General features: G+C 44.9%; 1 protein-coding gene across 1 annotated transcript in view; it reads left to right on the forward strand.

The window, feature by feature from the left end:
* Window positions 1-20125, forward strand: part of PSTPIP2 (proline-serine-threonine phosphatase interacting protein 2) — a 66038-nt gene that overhangs the window by 25029 nt on the left and 20884 nt on the right. The window contains exons 2-5 of the mRNA XM_036107578.2: window positions 7301-7401; window positions 10521-10598; window positions 13589-13623; window positions 16217-16323. Of these exons, the coding sequence (XP_035963471.2) occupies window positions 7301-7401; window positions 10521-10598; window positions 13589-13623; window positions 16217-16323 (321 nt within the window). The remainder of the gene's footprint in view (window positions 1-7300; window positions 7402-10520; window positions 10599-13588; window positions 13624-16216; window positions 16324-20125) is intronic.

The raw sequence follows: 20125 nt of genomic DNA on the forward strand, positions 1-20125 counted from the left end.
ATGGTTGCTTCAGATCCAGCCCTTGCTGAGTTGGGCTTGAGGGTTTCTGGGGCTTTTCTGGGAAAGTTTGTGGAACTTCAGTTTTGCATGGGTGGGAATACTGGCTTCCATCCTCTGTCCATCTAGCCCCATTCACTTTTTTTTTTTTAAGATTTTATTTATTTATTTGACAGAGAGAGACACAGCGAGAAGGGAACACAAGCAGGGGGAGTGGGAGAGGGAAAAGCAAGCTTCCCACCAAGCAGGGAGCCTGATGCGGGGCTCGATCCCAGGACCCCTGGGATTGACCTGAGCCCAAGGCAGATGCTTAACGACTGAGCCACCCAGGCGCCCCGCCCCCCATTTGCTTTTTATATAACGGAAATTCCTACAAATCTCCAGCTTCCTCATTGGGCTCTTCTCTACTTTCCATTGTGGTTATGGACCATTTGTTAGTGGAGCTGGCGAACACATGGGGGAGAAACAAAAGACCTCAAAAAAAAAAAAAAAAAAGACCTTTGCCATCTTTAAGGGATGGAGGTAGGGAGAAAGACTTCAGATTATTAAAGCAATTTTATAGAAAATTCAGAAAATACAGAAATAGTAAGAAGACAATTGCTTTCCTTTTTTTAAAAAATATTTTATTTGAGAGAAGGAGAGAGAGTGGGGGGAGGGGCAGAAGGAGAGGCAGAGAGAGAATCTCAAGCAGACTCCCTGCTGAGCACGGACCCCAATGCCGGGCTTGATCCCACAACCCTGAGATCATGACCTGAGCTGAAACCAAGAGTTGGGTGCTTAACCCACTGCACCACGCCAGCGCCCCAGAAAATTGCTTTGAACATTTTGGTACACGTCCTTCCAATCATTTTTTTTTCTGATGCAAAGGTTTGGCATTGCACAGGAGGTACTCTGTGGGCTTGCAGAGCACCGCTGGAGTGGGAACTGGGGTGGGCTTCATTCTTGCCTTCAGAGTCCCCTGTCATGGCTTAAGAGAGGGCTTAAGGACACAAGATGACTTTGACTTTAGGTTTTAGGAACACATGGCTGAAAACAGCAGTTTCCTTATCTCATGCTGAGGTCTCTCTGACACATTCCCGCTGCTTCCTCTGATGATGACATACTTATTTTTGAATAGCTCATAGGCTACGTAGGAAAAAGTTCACACAGGTCCAAATACATATGCTTTTTTGTTCATGTGGCCTGGTCTTGAGAAATCTGAATGCGTCTCCCTTCATTCCTTTAGTCTATGAAGCACTTGACAAACTCAAAGCACAGTATCTCATTTGATCCTTACAATAATCCCCATTTTACAGCCTTGTAAAATCACACGAAGGGAGACTGAGCTCTTAGCTCAAGGTCACACAGCTGGCACAGTAGAATTTGGACTCAAACCCAAGCATGGCATGAAAGCCAGGGGGTGCCCATGTAGAATTGCTGGGTGGGGGCGGGATGCCTCGCTGCCTCAGCCAGCAGAGCCCCTGACTCTCGATCTGGAGGTTGTAAATTGGAGCCCCACCTTGGGTGTAGAGATTACTTAAAAATAAAATCTTTAGAATTGCTAGGAAGTGGACTGACAGAAAGTTAGCTACGGTCCTCGTCCTCCAGGAAGAGAAGCTGTGTGGTCGAGTGGTTTATGGATATAGACTTTGATCCTCAGTTTCTTGTCCTATAAATGAAGATAACAATGATATCTGTGTCATAGGATTGTTATAAGGATTAAACAGGACATTCCATGCGTAATAGTTGGTATGCTCTTTGGAATAGAGCAAGCATTCAATGAATATTGGACCTAATTTTTAATATTAATTAACAATAATTAATCCTTATTTGCTGATAAGGTGAGTTTGAACCATTTGGTTTTACCTCTTTGGGTAAAGGAGATAGGAAAGAAAGTAGGAAAGCAAGGTCCAGGTTGAGAGCACAGGGAGCTAACAGGAATGCCTCCTTGGGCTGTATCCCACGCCGACTGTCGCGGTCTAGCTCTTAATGAATGACAGAGATTTGTCTAATATTGTTGGTTAAGGGTTAACATTTTTCATTGCGGTTGGAGGCAGTGGTCAGGAGACCCTCACTTCCTAGCGCCTTATTTTCTCCAGCTGTAAAACATGGAAATAGCTCCCGCCTCGCTGTGTTTCTGGACCGCGCGGTGGACCCGTAAGGCAAAGTGCGCCCGGCCGGTGCGTCACACGCCAGGTGGCCGCCAAACGCAGCCTTTGTACCGAATTCCCAAGTCAGCGGCCCCGCCCCCTTCTGGTGGGGCCCTCCAGAAGGCATCCACGCTGATTTGCATTTTTCACTCGAAGAGGTTTCATAACGAAGTGCAAACCATGGAGTCGTTTTCTGCCCTCTTCGTGCCCGTTCCCAGCAGTGGTTCTCCTGCGGCCCGCGGCGGCCGTGCGCGTGCGTCCTGCTTTCCTCCGTGTTCAGCGCCTCCGCGCGGGAACCCTGATTGTTTTCTTGTCTGTCATCATTGCTGTGGCAGCTGTTCTCAAACGGCATGAAGTCACTTGCGAGGAGTGTAAACAATGGAGATTCCCCACGCTCAGAACCGGCGGGTCTGGGTGGGACCTGGGGGTCTGCCTGGGTGATTCCCCCGTGTAGAGAAACCGTGTGTAGCAGACACCGTGACCGATAGGGTGGCCGGGAGATGCAGCACAGAACCAGACGTGGGGACACTCTGGCGCAGCACCTGTAGCTCGGATGGCAGCTTTGGAAGCTGCAGGTACTCTCTGCTTCCCCTCTGCCTTCATCCTTCTGTCCGGAGGCCCCATGGGGGAAAAGGAGCCAGGGAACAAGTTCTCAGAGGCCCCTGCAGCAGGGGGCTCAGCGCGGGCAGGAAGGAGACGTGTATGTGCCTGGGCTGAGTGAGTGGAATCAGACCTGAGTGTTAGATCTGGGGTGGGGAGCTGGTGGGCAGTGGGGTTACCCTCCACCAGGCAGCCCGCAGAGACTTCCTCCTGTGAACCCACAGCCCCACCTGGTCTGGGCTGCCTGCTACCGTGCTCAGGAGACTGTTAGTCCTCTTCTTTGGTTCACCTGTCTGCTGATGTGGCGCCCATGCGCTCACTGCTGGATCTGACAAGTCTTTTGTCTTAAAAAAAACTGAAATGCCTTTGTGGTTTAACTACTAACCCATTGATTGAAACCTGAATGCTGTTTACCTCTTTGTAATTTGAGCATCATGAAACCTTACGTTCTGGGTCTTGGGGAGGTTTGTTGGGTGCTTGGATCCGCTCTCCCTTCTTTTTCATCTCCCTGCCCCGCCCAGGACTCCAAGCCCAGGTCCACTTCTAAGGCTTAGCTTCCTCTGTTCCTTCTACTGACTGCCTCCTGCCCGTTCTCCCTCTGCATCCTAATCCATTTTTTTTTTCACCTTTTAATTTTATTGAGGCGTAATTTACATAAGATAAAATGCCTAGGTCAGCGAGTTTCGAAAACTGCACACAGCCGTACAGCCCACACCTCTCTATAGGATGATCTTGATTGGACTGCGGGTCACATGGGTGTATGCTTTTCCATCGATCCAGGAAATTCCCTGAGGGGCCCTCCCCACTCCAGCCTCAGTTTCTCGCTCAGGCAATCACTGTTATCTATTTTCCCATAGAAATAAGTCCTAGGACTGCCTGCCTGTCCTAGAATGTCGTGTCAATGATATTACACAGCACATACTTTTTGTGCCTGGCATCTTTCACTTTTGTAAGGTTTTTGAGATCCATCCATGTGGTTTCATGGGTCAGGAGTTCTGTCTTTTTATTGCTGAGTAGTATCCCATTGTATGAATATACCACACATTGTTTGCCCTTCATCAGTTGTTAGACATTTGGGTTGTTTCCAGTTTTGGGTTATTGCGTCTAACACTCCCATGACGATTCTCATGCAAGTCTTTTTGTGGACATACGTTTTCATTTTGCTTGGGTAAATGCTGAGGGGTGGAACTTTGGGTCATGGGGTATGTATATATTTATCTTTTTGAGAGATCGCCATTTTTCAAAATGTATCGTTTTTATACTCCCATCAGCAATGCGTGACAGTTCCCATAGTTCAGCATTCCTGCTTACATTCAATGTTGACTTTTTAATTTTAGCTGCTCTAGTGGGCATGGGCATGAAGTAGATATTACTGTGACTTTAATTTGAATTTCCCCGGGAAGGTAAGCAATTTTTCATGAACATTTTTTGTTGGTCCATATCTGTGTCATTGTGTACCACTACTTTTATTTCCTTCCTTCTACTTACTACAGATTTCATTCATTCGTTTTTCCTAGTTCCATTAAGTGAAGTCTTAGATCATTAATTTTAGAAACTTTTTTTTCTCATATAAGCATTTAGAGCTCTAAGTTTCCCTTTAAGCACTATTTTGGTGCATCTCACAAATGTTGATATACCATTTTCTTCACTATCAGTTGGTTTGAAATATCTTCTGATTTTTCGTGTGAATCCCAGTCATTCTAAAAGACTCAGTTTAAATCTTATTTCTTCTCTTTCTGATGACCCAAGCCTAATCTTTCTTCTCTACCTCATTCATTACATATTTTCTCTTTATAGTCTTGTATATTGTTTTAATCTCTAATTTTCCTGTGCATGGACGTTTATTTTATGTAATTGTCTTTTACTGACTCCCTAAGTGAACAATAGGCTCCTTGGTTGCGAGAACTCTAATGAGGGCTTTGTAACCTTGTTAGTATCTTGTCTGTAGTTGGCATATAATTAACAGACATTTCTCAAACACCATTAACGTGGAAGCTGCTGTGGGTGATAAAAGTTGGGTGTAATCCAGAAATCTTTAAGAAGTTAACTAATTTTTAAAAAGATGTTAACTAAAGACATAAAATAATACAGAATAAGAGCCAAATAGATGAATGGGCATTAAACACTCTGGGTAGTCAGAAGAGGAAGAGAAGACTGTAGAGGGATTACTTGAGGAAGACTCCAGAGAGGAAATGGGATTTGAACTGGCTCTGAAGCAGAGGTGAGACTTAAGTGAAGAGGAGGAAATGGCATTCCCACTGGGGCGGGGCGGGGGGGGGGGGAGCATGTGTAAAAGTCCTGGGGTAGAAACACAAACTGTTCATTTGGAGGTCAGGGAAGAGACCAGTGTGGGAAAAGCTGGGGGAGGGAAGTCAGGGATATTGTGTAGAGGGCTCCGTTTACCCAGCTGGGGATATTGGGGTTATGGGGTTATCAGTTCTGATGGCAGATTGGTGATGCCATCTCAGTGCTCATGCAGTTTTCTATCCTACTTGGCCTCCAAATCCTTGGGGGTTTCCTTTCTTGGTCGCCTCTGTATCCCAGTCTCTGCTCTGAAGCAGCAGTTCTGCTTTTTTAAGGCTGACAGCCAGGAGTCCTAGTGATCTGGTTTGTTTCCATGAAACCCTGGTCTATCTCCAATCCTTCCTGCCCGGCCCAAAGAGTGTCTGCACCTTTCATTAAGAAAAAGGAAAGTACCTTTTTCAAATGAATATCATAAGACAGAGAACCCAAGTGCTTTTCTCTGGGAAGGGCAAAGCACTTCTGTCTACAGACCAGCATTGACTGTGGCCCTGGGTATCCATTCATTCACTCATTCACTCCAGAGTCTGTTTTCATCCTTCTCCTTGGATGCATCTGGCTGGAACACAAGAGGCATTTTCATCCTACAGAATTTTACTGCAGACCTTTGGTGTGCATCATATGAAGCTAGATGGTTTGGTTGGTTGTGTGTGTGTGTGTATAGGAGTGGCCCCAGACTGGGAAGAAGCTGCAGAAACTTGTGAAGGGCTGGGACAGCAAGGTTCCTCATGTGGTAGATACCAAACAGCAAATTCAGAGGCGGGGCGCTCTGAGAGCCCAGGGGAGTGGGCATGGGGGCTACTCAGAGGAGGCTTCCAGAAAACTTGGGGGTTGAGGGGCTGGATTTGGATTCAGGAGGGGATAATGTAAACATTGTCTTAGAGTTGCTGCTGAGCGCTACATTGCAGGTGACTGTAAGAAGCCTACCTGGCTGAGACAGAAGTGTGTATGGAGGGGTGGGGAGAGGAATGAAGCTTTGGTGGAGGCTGTTTCCTTAGGCTTCCCGAGGCCTAAATCTATGCTGAAACAACAGCCAGAATTCATAGAATTAAAGGCATGTCTTACTTAGGTTTAATTATATGTGTAGAATTGACTATTCCGGTAATAATCCATCTTTAAAAATGCAGTGTGAGTTATGGCCAGTTAGGTTTCTGAATGCCACGTTAAATCAACCTCAAGCCTTGGTCCTGCTGGATCTCCCTGAGACCCTGTATGCTAGGCCAGGCTGTATGAGTGGCAGCAAATGGAAGAGAGAAATTCTGCTTCTCTGGTGCCCGGCGCTAAGTAGAGAGGTGTCTTCAGGAGTCCCCCAGTCACCACCAAGGGCAGAGTGGTACCCCCCTCAGCTGACTGGGGGCTGGGAAGGGGTGATCACCTGGGCTGGGCTGGAGGTGGGTGAGTTCAGAGCTCCCCAGGGCATACCCCAGGGCAGCCTAACTAACCTCCCTAAGGGACTGGAGTCTGAATCTGGCAACCTATTGTATGCATTTGGACGTAGAAGCCAGGGAACCAGCCTCATTAGGGGACACTTTAGGGGATATTCTTTAGCCCCTGACTGGTTGGTTTAAGGGGCTGAGGGATGTTGATTTTAAAAATATACTGTCTCTGGGGATACTGCTTTGGGGACTTAGGTAGCTTCCTCCAACCTCAGAGCTCACAGTAGAATAAAATAGTATAGATTGCTAATTTAAAATGAAAAAACACATTCCTATCTCCCCTCCCGCCCAAACTGGAGCCAGCCAGTGACCATGTGGTGGGTCATGCTGGTTCCCCTTCATGTTTCCCGGTGGGAAGCGGGCCCCCTCTCCGCTCCTGGGGCCTGGCTCCTGGCTCAGAGCTGCTTGCCTTTTGTAGGGATACCCTCAACCCTCCCCCTGCAGACCAGGCTTATTGGTTGTGGGAAGAGACATCCGTGTCAAGCTCTGTGACAAGTTTAAGGACAAAGGGAAAACTGTGTAGCCCTGGTTCTGGTTCTGGGTGGGGGCCCAGGGAGGGACAGAACCCGGCCAGCTCCCTCATCCATGTGCTCTCTCTGTCCCATCACTTCCTGATTCGTGGCCCTTTAGTTTCATAACTTTGACAATTCTGCCATAGCTGCATACACACTTAACTTCTTCTAGTTTGTTCTCTTTGGTCACATATGTCTTGGAGGTGAAGTGCTTCAGAAACTTCCCACTGCCGGCTTCCCCCCTGTGCTCTGCCCTGTGCACTCTGCAGGCCTGGGGCTGCCGTCCCCCCTGTCCCCGCTCTGACGCAATGTCATTTCTCACCAGAGCTCAGACATCCTGAGCACCACGGGCTACGACTGCATCATCCAGCACCTGAACAACGGCCGCAAGAACTGCAAAGAGTTTGAAGACTTTCTGAAAGAGAGGTACACGCTGTTCTTCCTTGAAGACGGAGGGGGAGACAAAGCACTCCCACTCAAAGGACCATTTACTGCTTTCTGTTTGTCTTCAGGGGTTCACAGGCCCTCTGCTCTAGGTTATGGGATGATACCCAAGAAGTAAATGATATTTCTGTCCTGAAGTTCTTAGAAATCATTGTGACAGATGAGATTTATGAATGAAACAGCAAACAAATTATCATAAAATCCAGTGAGGTGATACGCATAGCACTAAAAACCTCATGGGAGAGGGAGATTGTGAAAGACCGGTCAATAAAGAGGGGCAGACAGGACCTTTGAGGGGCCCTCGGAGGGTGGTGTGGATTTGATAGATGGAGGAGTAGCTGGGTGTCTGTGGGAGGACAGCAAGCTTGCAGGTGGAGATGAGCATGACTTACCTGATTCAGAGACCCGGGTGGGGTGGGGTGAGGTGGGGTGGCCGTGGCCACCGAGCAGTGAGAAAGAGGGGGGTGGGTCACAGCATTCCAGAGGGCAGGGGGTGTTCAGGGCGGTCCATGCCAGTTTAGAGGATTTTTCCTTTCCTTTTCTTTTTTTAATGGATAGGATTTTTTTTTTTTTTAAATTCCATACTTAATGGGGTAAGTTAGTTTTGTGGAAAATCTTATCCCACCAGAATACTCAATTTCCCAGTGATTCCGGATGAAGGAACACTTTAGAGGGATCTTTGGCCAAAGATCAGGGTTGTTGCCAGGACCCAGACTAATGAACAGATTCTATTTGTAACACAGTGAGTAAAAGGTTTATAACTTGGAGATCCAGACATCAACGTGTTTTTCCATCAAGTGTTTTTATTTTCTTCTCGAGAGAACATTGGGTAACATCACACGTCTATGGTTGTCCGCCCTGGATGATGAGGCCTCTCTCCCTAAACTCTTTGAAAGTCGCCAGGGAACTGGAGCCCTGACACACGGTGCATATCAGGAGGGGTGCGTGGGGAGAGGTGTGTCCACTCTCAGGCTCCAGGGAGCTGGTCACTGCACCTCCTCCTTTGAGGGACCAGCCTCCCTCTTCTACCCAAGCTGGTTGGCAGTGGTGACAAGTTACACCTTTCCTTTCTCCTAATGGGCACCGGAGGTGGGCTTCCTCCTTTCTTCAGCAGAGCTCTGACAAGGGAGCTGGCAAACAGGCGTTTCACAACCGCGCGATACACAGATTGCGCAACATCCCTCGCTTTTTGTGTTCCTCCTCCAGGTGGGGCTTTTATACATTTTCTCCTGGGAGTGACCTAGCCTTGCCATACATCTATGAGGAGTCATTGTCTACTGACTGAAGCTTCTGCTGCCCAGGCAGGACCATCCAAGAGACCCCTGACACAATGGGGATGGGGATGGAAATCAGTGGTGTCCACATTTTTTTTTAAATGTAACCCTCAGTAAGAAATAAAATAAAAATTAAAAAATAAAGTTTTCTAAAGAAAAAGGAAATAAAAAAATCTACACTGCCACCCAGCACACACATGCATAAAACAAAAGTTTAACAAACATCACTGTCCTATTATTTTATTCAATTTTATTTAGGGTTTTTCTTTTTTTTTTAAAGAGACTGAGAGAGCACACAAGTTGGGGGAGCCAAGAGAAAGAGAGAGAATCTTTTTTTTTTTTAAGATTTTATTTCTTTATTTGAGAAAGAGAGCACACACATGAGAGAGAGAGAGAAAGAGGGGGGGGAGCGCATAAGCAGGGGAGTGGGAGAGGGAGAAGCAGGCTTCCTGCTGAGCAGGGAGCCCAGCGTGGGGCTCGATCCCAGGACCCTGGGATCATGACCTGAGCTGAAGGCAGATGCTTAACTCCTGAGCCACCCAGGCGCCCCTAAAAGCAGGGTTCTACAGAACATCCCAGTTTGAGGTCTTCCACTGGTTAACAATGAAATGAACCTATTTTTTTTTTAAAGATTTTATTTATTTGACAGAGAGAGAGAGAGCACAAGTAGGCAGAGCGGTCAGCAGAGGGAAAGGGAGAAGCAGGCTCCCTGCTCAGCAGGGAGCCCGATGCAGGGCTCGATCCCAGGACCCTGTGATCATGACCTGAGCCGAAGGCAGCCGCTTAACCAACTGAGCCACACAGGTGCCCCTGAAATGAACCTATTTTGTCCCTGGTACTCAAGCCCATGGACTCTCTCACCCCTAGAACCCCAGATGGGGCTGGCTTACAAACCAAGCTCCTGATATGAGCAGGAAACGAGGAATATAAAAATGAGGATCATCATCCTGCAGCGAGTAGCTAGAGGCAATTAAGTGAGATTATATTAATAGCTGCCAGTTATTGAAGGCTTGCCAGATACACATATAAGCTACCATATATTTTGCATACATTATCTTGTTCGTTCTCCTAATAACCCTGTGTGGTAAGTTTTATCATCCTTATTTTACAGTTGAAGAAACTGAGGCTCAGAGAGGTTATGTAACTTGCCTAAGGTCAGACAGCTAAGAAAGGATAGATCTGGTTTCAAACCTAGGAAAATCAGGTCCCGGACCCCACTGCAGTGTTCCTGCTGCGGCCCCTGGGACACTGTAACTGATGGGAGAATGGGGATATTTGGCACATTAGACAGACCATACTACACCAAGTAACGATCTGCTGTTCTTGTGAGACCTGCCAACTGCAGAGTTTATATTCTATCCCTCTCGTTGCTACAGTTTAGCTGCATCTTTGAATTGACTGTGAATGAGGAACTCTATAGGCTGGTTAAAAGGCTGCTGCTCGAGAACATGGGAGGAGGGGTGGGCCTTAGGAGTGCGGCATTTGGTGGAAGTATCTCTTACGCCACTTAAGTATATGTATATAAATATAAATAAAAATCAATTTTTGGTATATAAATCCTTGGGTCATAGTTTTGAATAGTCAGTCTGTAATGCCCGAGCCTGTGCTGGTCAGGGGGCCATTTCTGTTTTTGCCCGTGATGTTTTGCCACTGGTCTTCTTGCAGTTCTTCCTGTTGGGTAGAGGGAGTTCTGCATTTTAGAGAATGGTGTTATATCTGAGCTTCTCCCGTCAGAGGTGCAGTTTTGCCCTCGAGGGGAGTGCCATGTGTTTTAACTAAGAATCAGCACCAAGAAGGACTCAGAGCTCTCTCTTCTGTTCCCCTTAGGGCATCAATTGAAGAGAAATATGGCAAAGACCTTCTCAACCTCTCCAGGAAGAAGCCATGTGGACAGTCGGAGATCAAGTAGGTGCCACGCTTCGTTCCGGGTTCCTGGTCGACCAGTACTGCCCGGAGCCCCCATTGCTTCAGCAGACAGAGCTGGCCAGTGGGGTGACGTGTATTGGGTGAAAACAGTTTATAATTGTTTTTTTCCCCCTTATTTCCAGTTATGGAAAATACAGAAAAATAGAAAGAAGGCTCCAATGAACTATGAAGCCACAACCCATTAGTAAAACTTTCTAGATTTTCTTTGAAGTCTTTTTCTATGTATACTTTTTCATCGGGAAGATTATACTATATGTAATTTTATACTAGACATTTAATAGAGGGGCTTAGGCACATGCACACATGCATGCACGCTGTTTGTGACACCTCTGAGAGATTGTCTTTGCACCATTTTATAGTTCTCACCAGTGATGTGAGGTTTCTGTACTTATTTATTCTTCCATCACTCACTGAATACAGATATGGCTTTAGGAACACTCTCTCATCTATAGGGCTGGTGGCTTCATGGGCGGTCATACCGCCTCCTGTATTGATATTTCTTGAGCTCTCTGATATTTAGCAGAATGAGTCTGATCCAAAATGATATATATATTTTAAAGATTTATTTATTTATTTGAGAGAGAGAGAGAGTGAGAGTGCAAGCATGGTGGGGGAGAGGCAGAGAGAGAAGGAGAGAGAGAATCTCAGGCAGACTCCCAGCTGAGTGTGGAGCCTGGTGTGGGGCTTGATCCCAGGACCCTAAGATCAGGATCTGAGCCCAAACCAGGAGTCAGACACTTAACTAACTGAGCCACCCAGGCGCCCTGATCCAAAATGATATTTTTTATATTCTTAGACATCTGACCTATAACTTAGTAGATTCCTAGAGAGCCTCTAGCATCGTTCTCTGTGTTCTGTGACAAAAGCCAGTCAGTGTTCCTTCTTAGAGTGTACCTCAGAGTGAAAGATGCAACGGGAAATGATTCGTGGCAACGGTGTCTCCAAGGTCGATATGAAAGGTCATTTGGGGGGGCGCCCGGGTGGCTCAGTCTGTTAGGCGTCTGCCTTCGGCTCAGGTCATGATCCCAGGGTCCTGGGATCGAGTCCTGAGTTGGGCTCCCTGCTCAGCAGGGGACCTGCTTCTCCCTCTCCCTCTGCCTGCCGCTCTGCCTACTTGTGCTCTCTCTCTATCTCTCTGTCAAATAAATAAATAAAATCTTAAAAAAAAAAAAAAGAAAGGTCATTTGGGTGACTTCTGTTTCTGTCACCTCTAGGATGATCTTTAGGAAGGGGCCTTCGATAAGAGTGCAAGACTCGCTTCTCTGTGGACTAGTTAGAACTTTTCATCTCCTGGACCACATTGAGAGACTCAGGTCTCTAATGGGCCGCATTAGGGTTTAAGGCCAAAGCGCTTATTTAAAAGGGTGGTAGAATATTTTCTCTTCCCACAGTGAAGAACACTAGGGAGAAGAGGAGATGCACATTGCTAGGCCACTACCCCCAACGTTCCGATTCTCTCTCTGGATTGTCATCTTGTCCTGAACAAGGGAAATAGCAATTAAGTGATGATGGGAGACAAGAAACCTAATGACAAACAAAAGAGAGATTTGGACTGCCCTTTTAGTGGCCCTTCAGCCAGTTGCTTAGGGTGGGGAAAAATTTTAGACCCTGAACAATTTGTGAGTAAGGCTGGATTTCAAGTCCACAACTCGCCATGGAGAAAGACTTCCGGCTGTACCTGCTGCCATAGTCCTCTGCCTTTCTCACTAATTCCAGTAGTAAGTCTGTGCTTCAGTGATGCTCATTTGTCCTTCTGGACCACTGGCATACTTGTTTGATAGGGACACTTTCTAGTACATTGTGTTCCTTGAAAAATTGTATCATAAGATGGGTAAGGTGAATGGAGAATGTGCAGTTATGTTTTTCTGCTTGATATCTTTGTAATAATTGGAAATGTTTGTGTGAGAAAAGGCATGGAGAAAGAAGAATCCTTTCTTTTGGGATAAATGAACAGAGCAGGAAAAGTGAGAGCTAGAAGAAGTGGCCAGCTGGAAAAGACGAGGGTTTTTACTTTGCAAAATAGCAAAACTTGCCACACACATATATACATATAGGAAATGATCCATGATCTTATGCTGTTGTGGCTGGGGGACTGTGAATTCACAGAGTTCCATTCCTACTTGAGTGGCTGGAATGAGCCCAGTGAGATCTGCTTCTGTGAAGGCAGCCTGAGCAAGAACATTCCCAGGGCCAAGTGACCCCAGAAGGAGGTTTACTTAAAGAAGTATAGGATGGGGAGAACTCAAACCATAGGCAAGGGGGTCTCCAAGGAAGGAGGAGCCATGGGCCGTAAGAGGATGGGGGAGATCAAGAGAAGGTGTGAAAAATGAGTTAGGGTCTTTCTCCACTGAAACCGTGAGGTAATAAATGTGTGTTGTTTTAGGCTGCTAATTTTGTGGTAATTTGTTATTCAGCAATAGAACACTAATACAATGTGTTTAATGTCTGTCTCCCCCATTGGAGTGTGAGATCTGGGACTGTGTCTGTCTTGTACCATTGAATCATTAACATCTGCCACAACACCTGGCTCATAGTTTATGTTCCATAAGCACAAATGATTGATGAGTGAATGAAACAGGGGGCGATCAGGAGCCAGAGTTTGAACCCTTCCTTTATTGGCTTGTATCCATATTTCTCATTATCATATCTTACCGAAGGACCGGTATGCTTATGAGAAAGGGACCATAACTCCTGTAATACCATTGGGGGAAATGAAGCATAAGGAATTTTGGCATCTTGCTGTACCCGGGTGGACAGTGGAGAATGTATAATGCTTGTGCCTGAGATTGAGAGAGTAAGAAAGAGGAAAGTGAATGGCAAAAGTCTTGATCCTTTGTGGTCTTCCCAAGCTCATGGGCAAAGTTGAGCTGACAGGCCATGAGATGTGGGCAGAGAGAAGCATGCCGTGGCATTATAAGATTGCACAGCCAGTTTCCAGAACTGAAACTATACATGTGCTTGTTTTTTAGCACCCTGAAGCGGGCCCTGGAAGTCTTCAAGCAGCGTAAGTGATTCTCTAAACCGTGTTTGCTGGCCCTGGCGGGTGCTGGGTCTGTCCATCACCAGCAGTGGGTTTTAATGTGAACAGCAATCTCATATTCAGTGAGAAAAAAATTAGAGCAGCTCCCAAGGTGAAAAGGAACTCTGCAGAGTTGAAATGAGGAGGAGAACCCATCCTGCACACCCTCTCATCATGGTGTGCATTTGACTCACTTAGAGCTGCGGTTCTCACACTTGAAATCCAGGGCAAGACCCTGGCACTCTGGTCTTCAAAGGGTCCTGTCCAGTTCTTCTTTCTTTCTTTCTTTCTTTCTTTCTTTTTCTTTCTTTCTTTCTTTCTTTCTTTCTTTCTTTCTTTCTTTCTTTCTTTCTTTCTTTCTTTCCTTTTCTTTTTTTTCTTTTCCTTTCCTTTCCTTTCCTTTCCTTTCCTTTCCTGGTAATCTCTACACCCAACATGGGGTTTGAACTCACGACCCTGAGATCAAGAGTCACATGCTCTACCAGCTCACCAGCCAGGCACCCCCCACTTCAGTTCTAATAGTCCCCAGGCCTGTTACCCAGAAAGTGCCTTTAAGGCTTTCCGTTCTTCACAGTATGGGGTGCTTCCAAGCTAAGGATTTTAACATGGCATCATAGATATGATATGTGCTTAAAGTGTTTCTGTAGCTAGTTGACTGGTTCTAGATGTTTGTTAATGTTAGCTAAATAGGTATTCATCTTAACTTTTCCATAGAAGGTGTCTTCTTCCCTCTTTAACCACCAATGACTACATTTCTCAAGGTGGAAATATTTCTTGTTTCATGTTTCTTAGACACCCTGCTAGGCTAAGCATGTGGCCCAAGGGAGCTTCAGCCTAGGCCGGGTCTCCTAAACCTGTGTACTTGTTCATACTTGACTTACTTTCTTTTTTCCCCCAAAATAATTTTATTTCCCTCTTATTAAAAAAATATAAATGTATGTATATTTTTCTTAAAAATTCAAACAACTAACTAGTTAGACAACTAGCAAGAAGATGGTAAACATTTGAACTTTCACTTCCTAGTGATAAGCAGTTATTGGTGAATATGACTCCAGATGTTTTTATGCAATTAAACTCATATGCAAATGTATCTATTCATATAAGTGAATAGGATGATACTGTGGGAGGGGTTCAGACTCTATGGGGCAGAGCCTATGTTTTAAAATCAATTTTGAAATGAAATTATCAATGTTTTAATCATGCCAGCAGTTTGGTATATATCTCTCTAGACCTTTTTCTATGCATTTATAATTTTCTTTCTCTTTCTTAAATTGCAGACACACACACACACAGACATGAGTTTTTGTATAAATGAGATCATACTATACCTAGCTCTCTACAATCTGTTTCTCAACAATATTATCTAAGCATCTTCCCATTTCAGTTCATATAGATCTGCCTCATTTTTTCACATTTGAAAATTTTGAGGGGCACCTGGCTAGCTCAGTGGAGCATGTGACTTGATCTTGCAGGGTTGTGAGCCGAAGCCCCACGTTAGGTGTAGAGATTACTTAAAACTGAAATCATTATAAAAAAAGGAAAGAAAGTTTTGATCCTACAAAATGCCAAACTTCTTCCAGAAAGGTTGTACTGATTTTTCCTTCCACCCAAAGTGCTGTTTTTCCCCATGCTTACCGATACGAAGAATTTTCACATTTTAAAAAATTTCCCCAACTGAAAAGCAAAAAATTATAGATTACTGGGGTTTCAAGTTTTACACTTTTTCCATTAGCTTTAAGGCTGAATACATTTCCAAATATTTATTGGCCATTTAGCCAATCTTTAAAAAATGTCATGTTCTTTAACCAATTTTTATACTGGAATATTTATATTTTTATTTTGATTTGTGAAAGCTCTTTTAATATAGCTATTTACTCTTTGTTATATAAATTGCTAATATTTTTCCAATTTGTCATGTATCTTTGAACCTTGTTCAAGGATGTTTTGACACACACAAGTTTAAAATTTTTTCTTAGGTCAGATCTGTCAGTCTTTCTAGCTTTAATGTCATGCTTCAATTTGTTTTCTTAGAACAAGTAAAATAGGAATTTTTTTGGTTGTTATAAAGATAAGCCATGCTCCTTGCAAAGATCTTAGAAAATAAGGGGAAGAAATCACCAGTCATCTTTCTATCTAGAAATAACTATTGATAGCCAAAATTTTCACATATGACCTTTCTTACAAATGCTCAGGCTCATGTTAGAGATGGAAGGACTGTTAGAGTCATCTAATGAGAAATAAGTATTGAATTTGAAATTGTAGTGGGTTTCGTGATGTCTTCTAGCACATAAGCTCCATGAGCTGGGGCCTTGGCTGTTTTTCAATTCAGCCCTAGGTACTCACTAGGTGAGTGACAGCCAGTGGTAAGAGGCTAAGCTAAAGGTTTGCTAGCTTTGGTCTTGGTGGCCAGGGCAATGCTGGGCACATGCAAGGACTCAATAAATGTTGGTAACCGAGTGAAGTAGGTTAATTTTACCATTAGCTCCAGGATTTTGTGAATATGTTATGTGTGGTTTTGTATATTTGAATTCAGACATATGTAGATCCTGCTTATTGTTTTTTTAAATTCTTCTTGCAGAGGTAGACAGTGTGGCCCAATGTCACATTCAGCTTGCCCAGACTCTAAGAGAAGAGGCCAGGAAGATGGAAGAATTCAGGGAAAAGCAAAAGCTACAACGGAAAAAGGTAGGATTTGTGTATGTGTGAAGACATTGGTTTTCCTATAGCACAAAACTCCAGGCTTGTTTGTTCATCAAACTCCTTGGCTCATTCCTGCCTTCATGCAGCTATGCTCTTCTTTTAAGCAACCTATGAGATTATTTATTGGGAAACCACATGGAGACCCCATCTAGATGGTTATGTCTCTGTGCGCATTTGCACCCAGTCAGTTCTCTTTGAATTCTTGCAGGATTTAGGGGTCTGGCCTGCCTTCCTCTTCTTTTCATATCTGCTGCCACTATTCAGACTGTGACTGACAAGGGGGAGCCCTCTGTCTTCAGTAGAGTCTGAAGGCATTCAACCTAGAGGGCTCCCAGATCACACTCCTCCTCCTGGACAAAGCAGTAGGGGAACGGTAAGATGTGGAAAAGACTCACATTCTCCCAGAGACCATGAAGTTCTAACACCTTATTTTACAAATAGGGAAACTGAGGCCCTGGGAAATCCAAGTCCTTTTTGTCTTCAAAGCAGGTGTACGTAAGCTCTTTTCCATTGATGGGATTTACTCTTGTTTGACTACATGGAAGGAGATGGGAGTAAGCAAGAGTTAATAAAACTGCCAAACATTTGAGAAGTTATAAGGATCAAGAAAAGAAATCCAGATTTATGGTAGTAAACTGTTCCTTAGACTAGACCAGCCACTATGCTGACTCTCTTCTATTTTGTTCCTAAATGACTTATATATCCAGGTTGGCCTGGCAGCCAAGTAGGGCCCTTCTACAATTTCTTTTTTATATCTGGTCTATAAAGTTGGAACCTCAGCTTCTTATGGGGGGCGGGGGACAAGCTTTTTCCTATTTGGCATCCAAAGATTTCCAGCCAGATCTCCCCAGACAGCTCTGCATGGACTTTTTGGAAATCCATCCTCATCCTGGCTCCTGACCATCTGGAGGTCATTGTCAATAGTGTGTGTATCCAGTAAAATGTCCAGCTGTTAAGGCTGATTCTATCTGTACATCAATCTCAACAACTTTGCCTATGGTTCTAAGTCCGAGTCTAATTCCAGCTTCTTTGGTGACCACTTGGCATTTGGAGTGGGCGCAGCATCTTAAAAGCCTGACTGCCTTCATCTGTTGTCATTTCCCGAGCTGCTCTTAGAGCTGTGCCTCTTGTGGGGAAGAAAGGGCGGACACTAACATGTAAGGAATGCCATATCGAGTGGTTTCATACACACTCATGCTTCAGGTATCAGGTTTGGGAGGTGCATCTGGCCTCAAATACTTTTCAGAGCAGAAATAATATGCATCTTACACCCACCCATTGGATAGTCACACTGTTTTTTGCTGACATTGCCAGCCCTGCCCACCTACCTAGAGGAATAACCATTTTTCAGAGGCAAAATGCCTTAGATGATCAGAGTCGATGCATATATGATTTCCAGGAAGAGGAGCAGAGGGTCATTTCATCATGTTTCCAAGTGCCTTCGGTGGCTTTGGTCATTTCAGGGAGAGTTCTGTTAATTTTGCAAGGCTTCTGAAACGTCCCCTCCTAACCAAGTTACAAAGACCAGATTCTCGTAGCTCGAAGAATGTGTTCCGAATTCTGTTAAGTAATAGAGGAGCCAGGGTTCGATCCACTGCTGTCATCCCGGTTCCCTATATCCTGTGTGCTCTCTGCAGCAGGAGAGGGCCTTCTGAGCTTTCTTGGAGAAGTCCAAAGTTTATTAATAAATTTGCAGTTACTTGTGTCACGGTGAACTCTGGGTTGTGCCACTTCTGTTTTTATTTTTTTTATTTATTTTTTATTTATTTATTTATTTTTTTTAAAGATTTTATTTATTTATTTGACAGAGAGAGAGAGACAGCGAGAGCAGGAACACAAGCAGGGGGAGTGGGAGAGGGAGAAGCAGGCTTCCCGCCGAGCAGGGAGCCCGATGCGGGACTTGATCCCAGGACCCCGGGATCATGACCTGAGCCGAAGGCAGACGCTTAACGACTGAGCCACCCAGGCGCCCGCCACTTCTGTTTTTAGATACATTTTTTTAAAATCAAACTTTGGGAGAAAATGTGTCAGTGTTAACTTCCCATTTTCACTGGCCCAACCCTGCATGCATTGGTCTTCCACTTTTTGGAAATTAAGCCATTTCCGTTTATCAAGGAAAGCCATCAGTTGGTTTCTTCTAGTAACTTGGGGAAGGGGAGGTGCGGGTAGAATGGCTGATCAGAAGTTAATGGTGTACTCGCTTAGACAACTAGATTTCTGCGGTTGGTGAGCAATACAGACATGGTCATCCTTCCCTCAGAGAGTGTAGAGCATGGCCAGAGACTGAGGTGACATAGTCATCATGATAAAGCATGATGAGCCTTAACTAGTAGGGAAGGTGAAGATGCCACCTGAACAAGCAGTGGGGACATCTGATGTCATCAGTGAGGCTGGGGTGGCCTCCTGGGGGAAGACCTTGAAGCTTGTCCTTGAAGGGACAGCACATGGTCAGGGGCTTTCCTCTGGTGCGCACATTCTGTTCTATGCTCTCAGCTTAGATTGGGATGATCATGGCAGAATGTTGGTCTGCCTGTGTAGTGAGCAATCTCCGAAGAAAGGAACCTCCTGGGTTATACAGAGTGACCAGTTTTCTGAATACAGTCTGAATGTGGACAGACGGACACACAGACCACTGAGCAGCATTTCAGTAATTTACCACAGGGTCATTTGGGTCATTTATATATCTCTTCTTTCTTTCCCCTGCCCTCCTGCTTTTCCCCACCTTAGAGCAGAGGTGATAGTTTTTGCACTACTTTGTGTTATCAATAATACAACAATTCGATTTCCATTGGGTTTGGCCTTAGAAGACTTGCCATGACTAGGTCACTCTGTAAGTGAATACAGACATGAGGAGGCTTTAATCAAAACCAATCACTCTGTAAGTGAATACAGACATGAGGAAGCTTTAATCAAAGAGCTGGACTTGGTGTCACTGAATGGCCTTGAGCAATATCACCTCTTGGGCCCCGGGGATCACACCTGTCAGGTGAGAGCCAGACTGCCTCTCTAGGGTTCTGTCCGCATACAAATGCCAGGCATCCTCGAAGGCAGCGAGGAAGAGGAAGGGAAAAAGTCTGGCCAATTAATAGGACTTTGTAGCCACCTGAGGGGTGCTTGAAGCAGGTGTTATGTGCAAGTTGGCATAAGGAGGCCTGGCTGGGGCCATAAACTATAAAATAGTAGCAGCTCCCAAACTGGAAGAATGGCAATGTGTATATTTGAACTGGAAAGGACCATGGAATAGACCAACATTGCTAACTGATCTGTTCCAGGGAGCTTGGGAAAATTAGAAACCATTAACAAATAAACCCAGCTCCTCCTCCTGGCAGAGGTATATAGGCACTCATGTGAACGACACAGCTTCCTGTCTGTGATGGCAAGGATCTTCCCATGAGTCTTTGCATGTGGGGCTCATGTCTGTACTCTGTGCCTTCAGCGTCTTCACTATTAGCAGATGCATGGCCACCTCTTGGTCCCTTGATTTCTGCTAGGCTAGAAGATGACTGCTCTGTTCTCTGAAGGCCCCTTGCCGCCCCTCCCACCCCCGGGGAATTTCATGTATTACACAAAATGTATATTTGAAGTGAGACCATGCCAAACATTCCATCCAGATATCTTGAAAATCCATCCAACCATGTTTGTGTTGGTAACAGACAAAAATTTATTTTTCCAGAAGAAAGAGAAACCACATTTGAATATCATCTTCAATATTATTATTTTGCATTGTATCATTTTACACCAGAGTAATGCCATAGCTCATTTTGAATGATTGCATCTCTTGGTCTTT

Source organism: Halichoerus grypus, chromosome 13 (assembly GCF_964656455.1).
Source record: "Halichoerus grypus chromosome 13, mHalGry1.hap1.1, whole genome shotgun sequence".
Classification (NCBI taxonomy): domain Eukaryota; kingdom Metazoa; phylum Chordata; class Mammalia; order Carnivora; family Phocidae; genus Halichoerus; species Halichoerus grypus.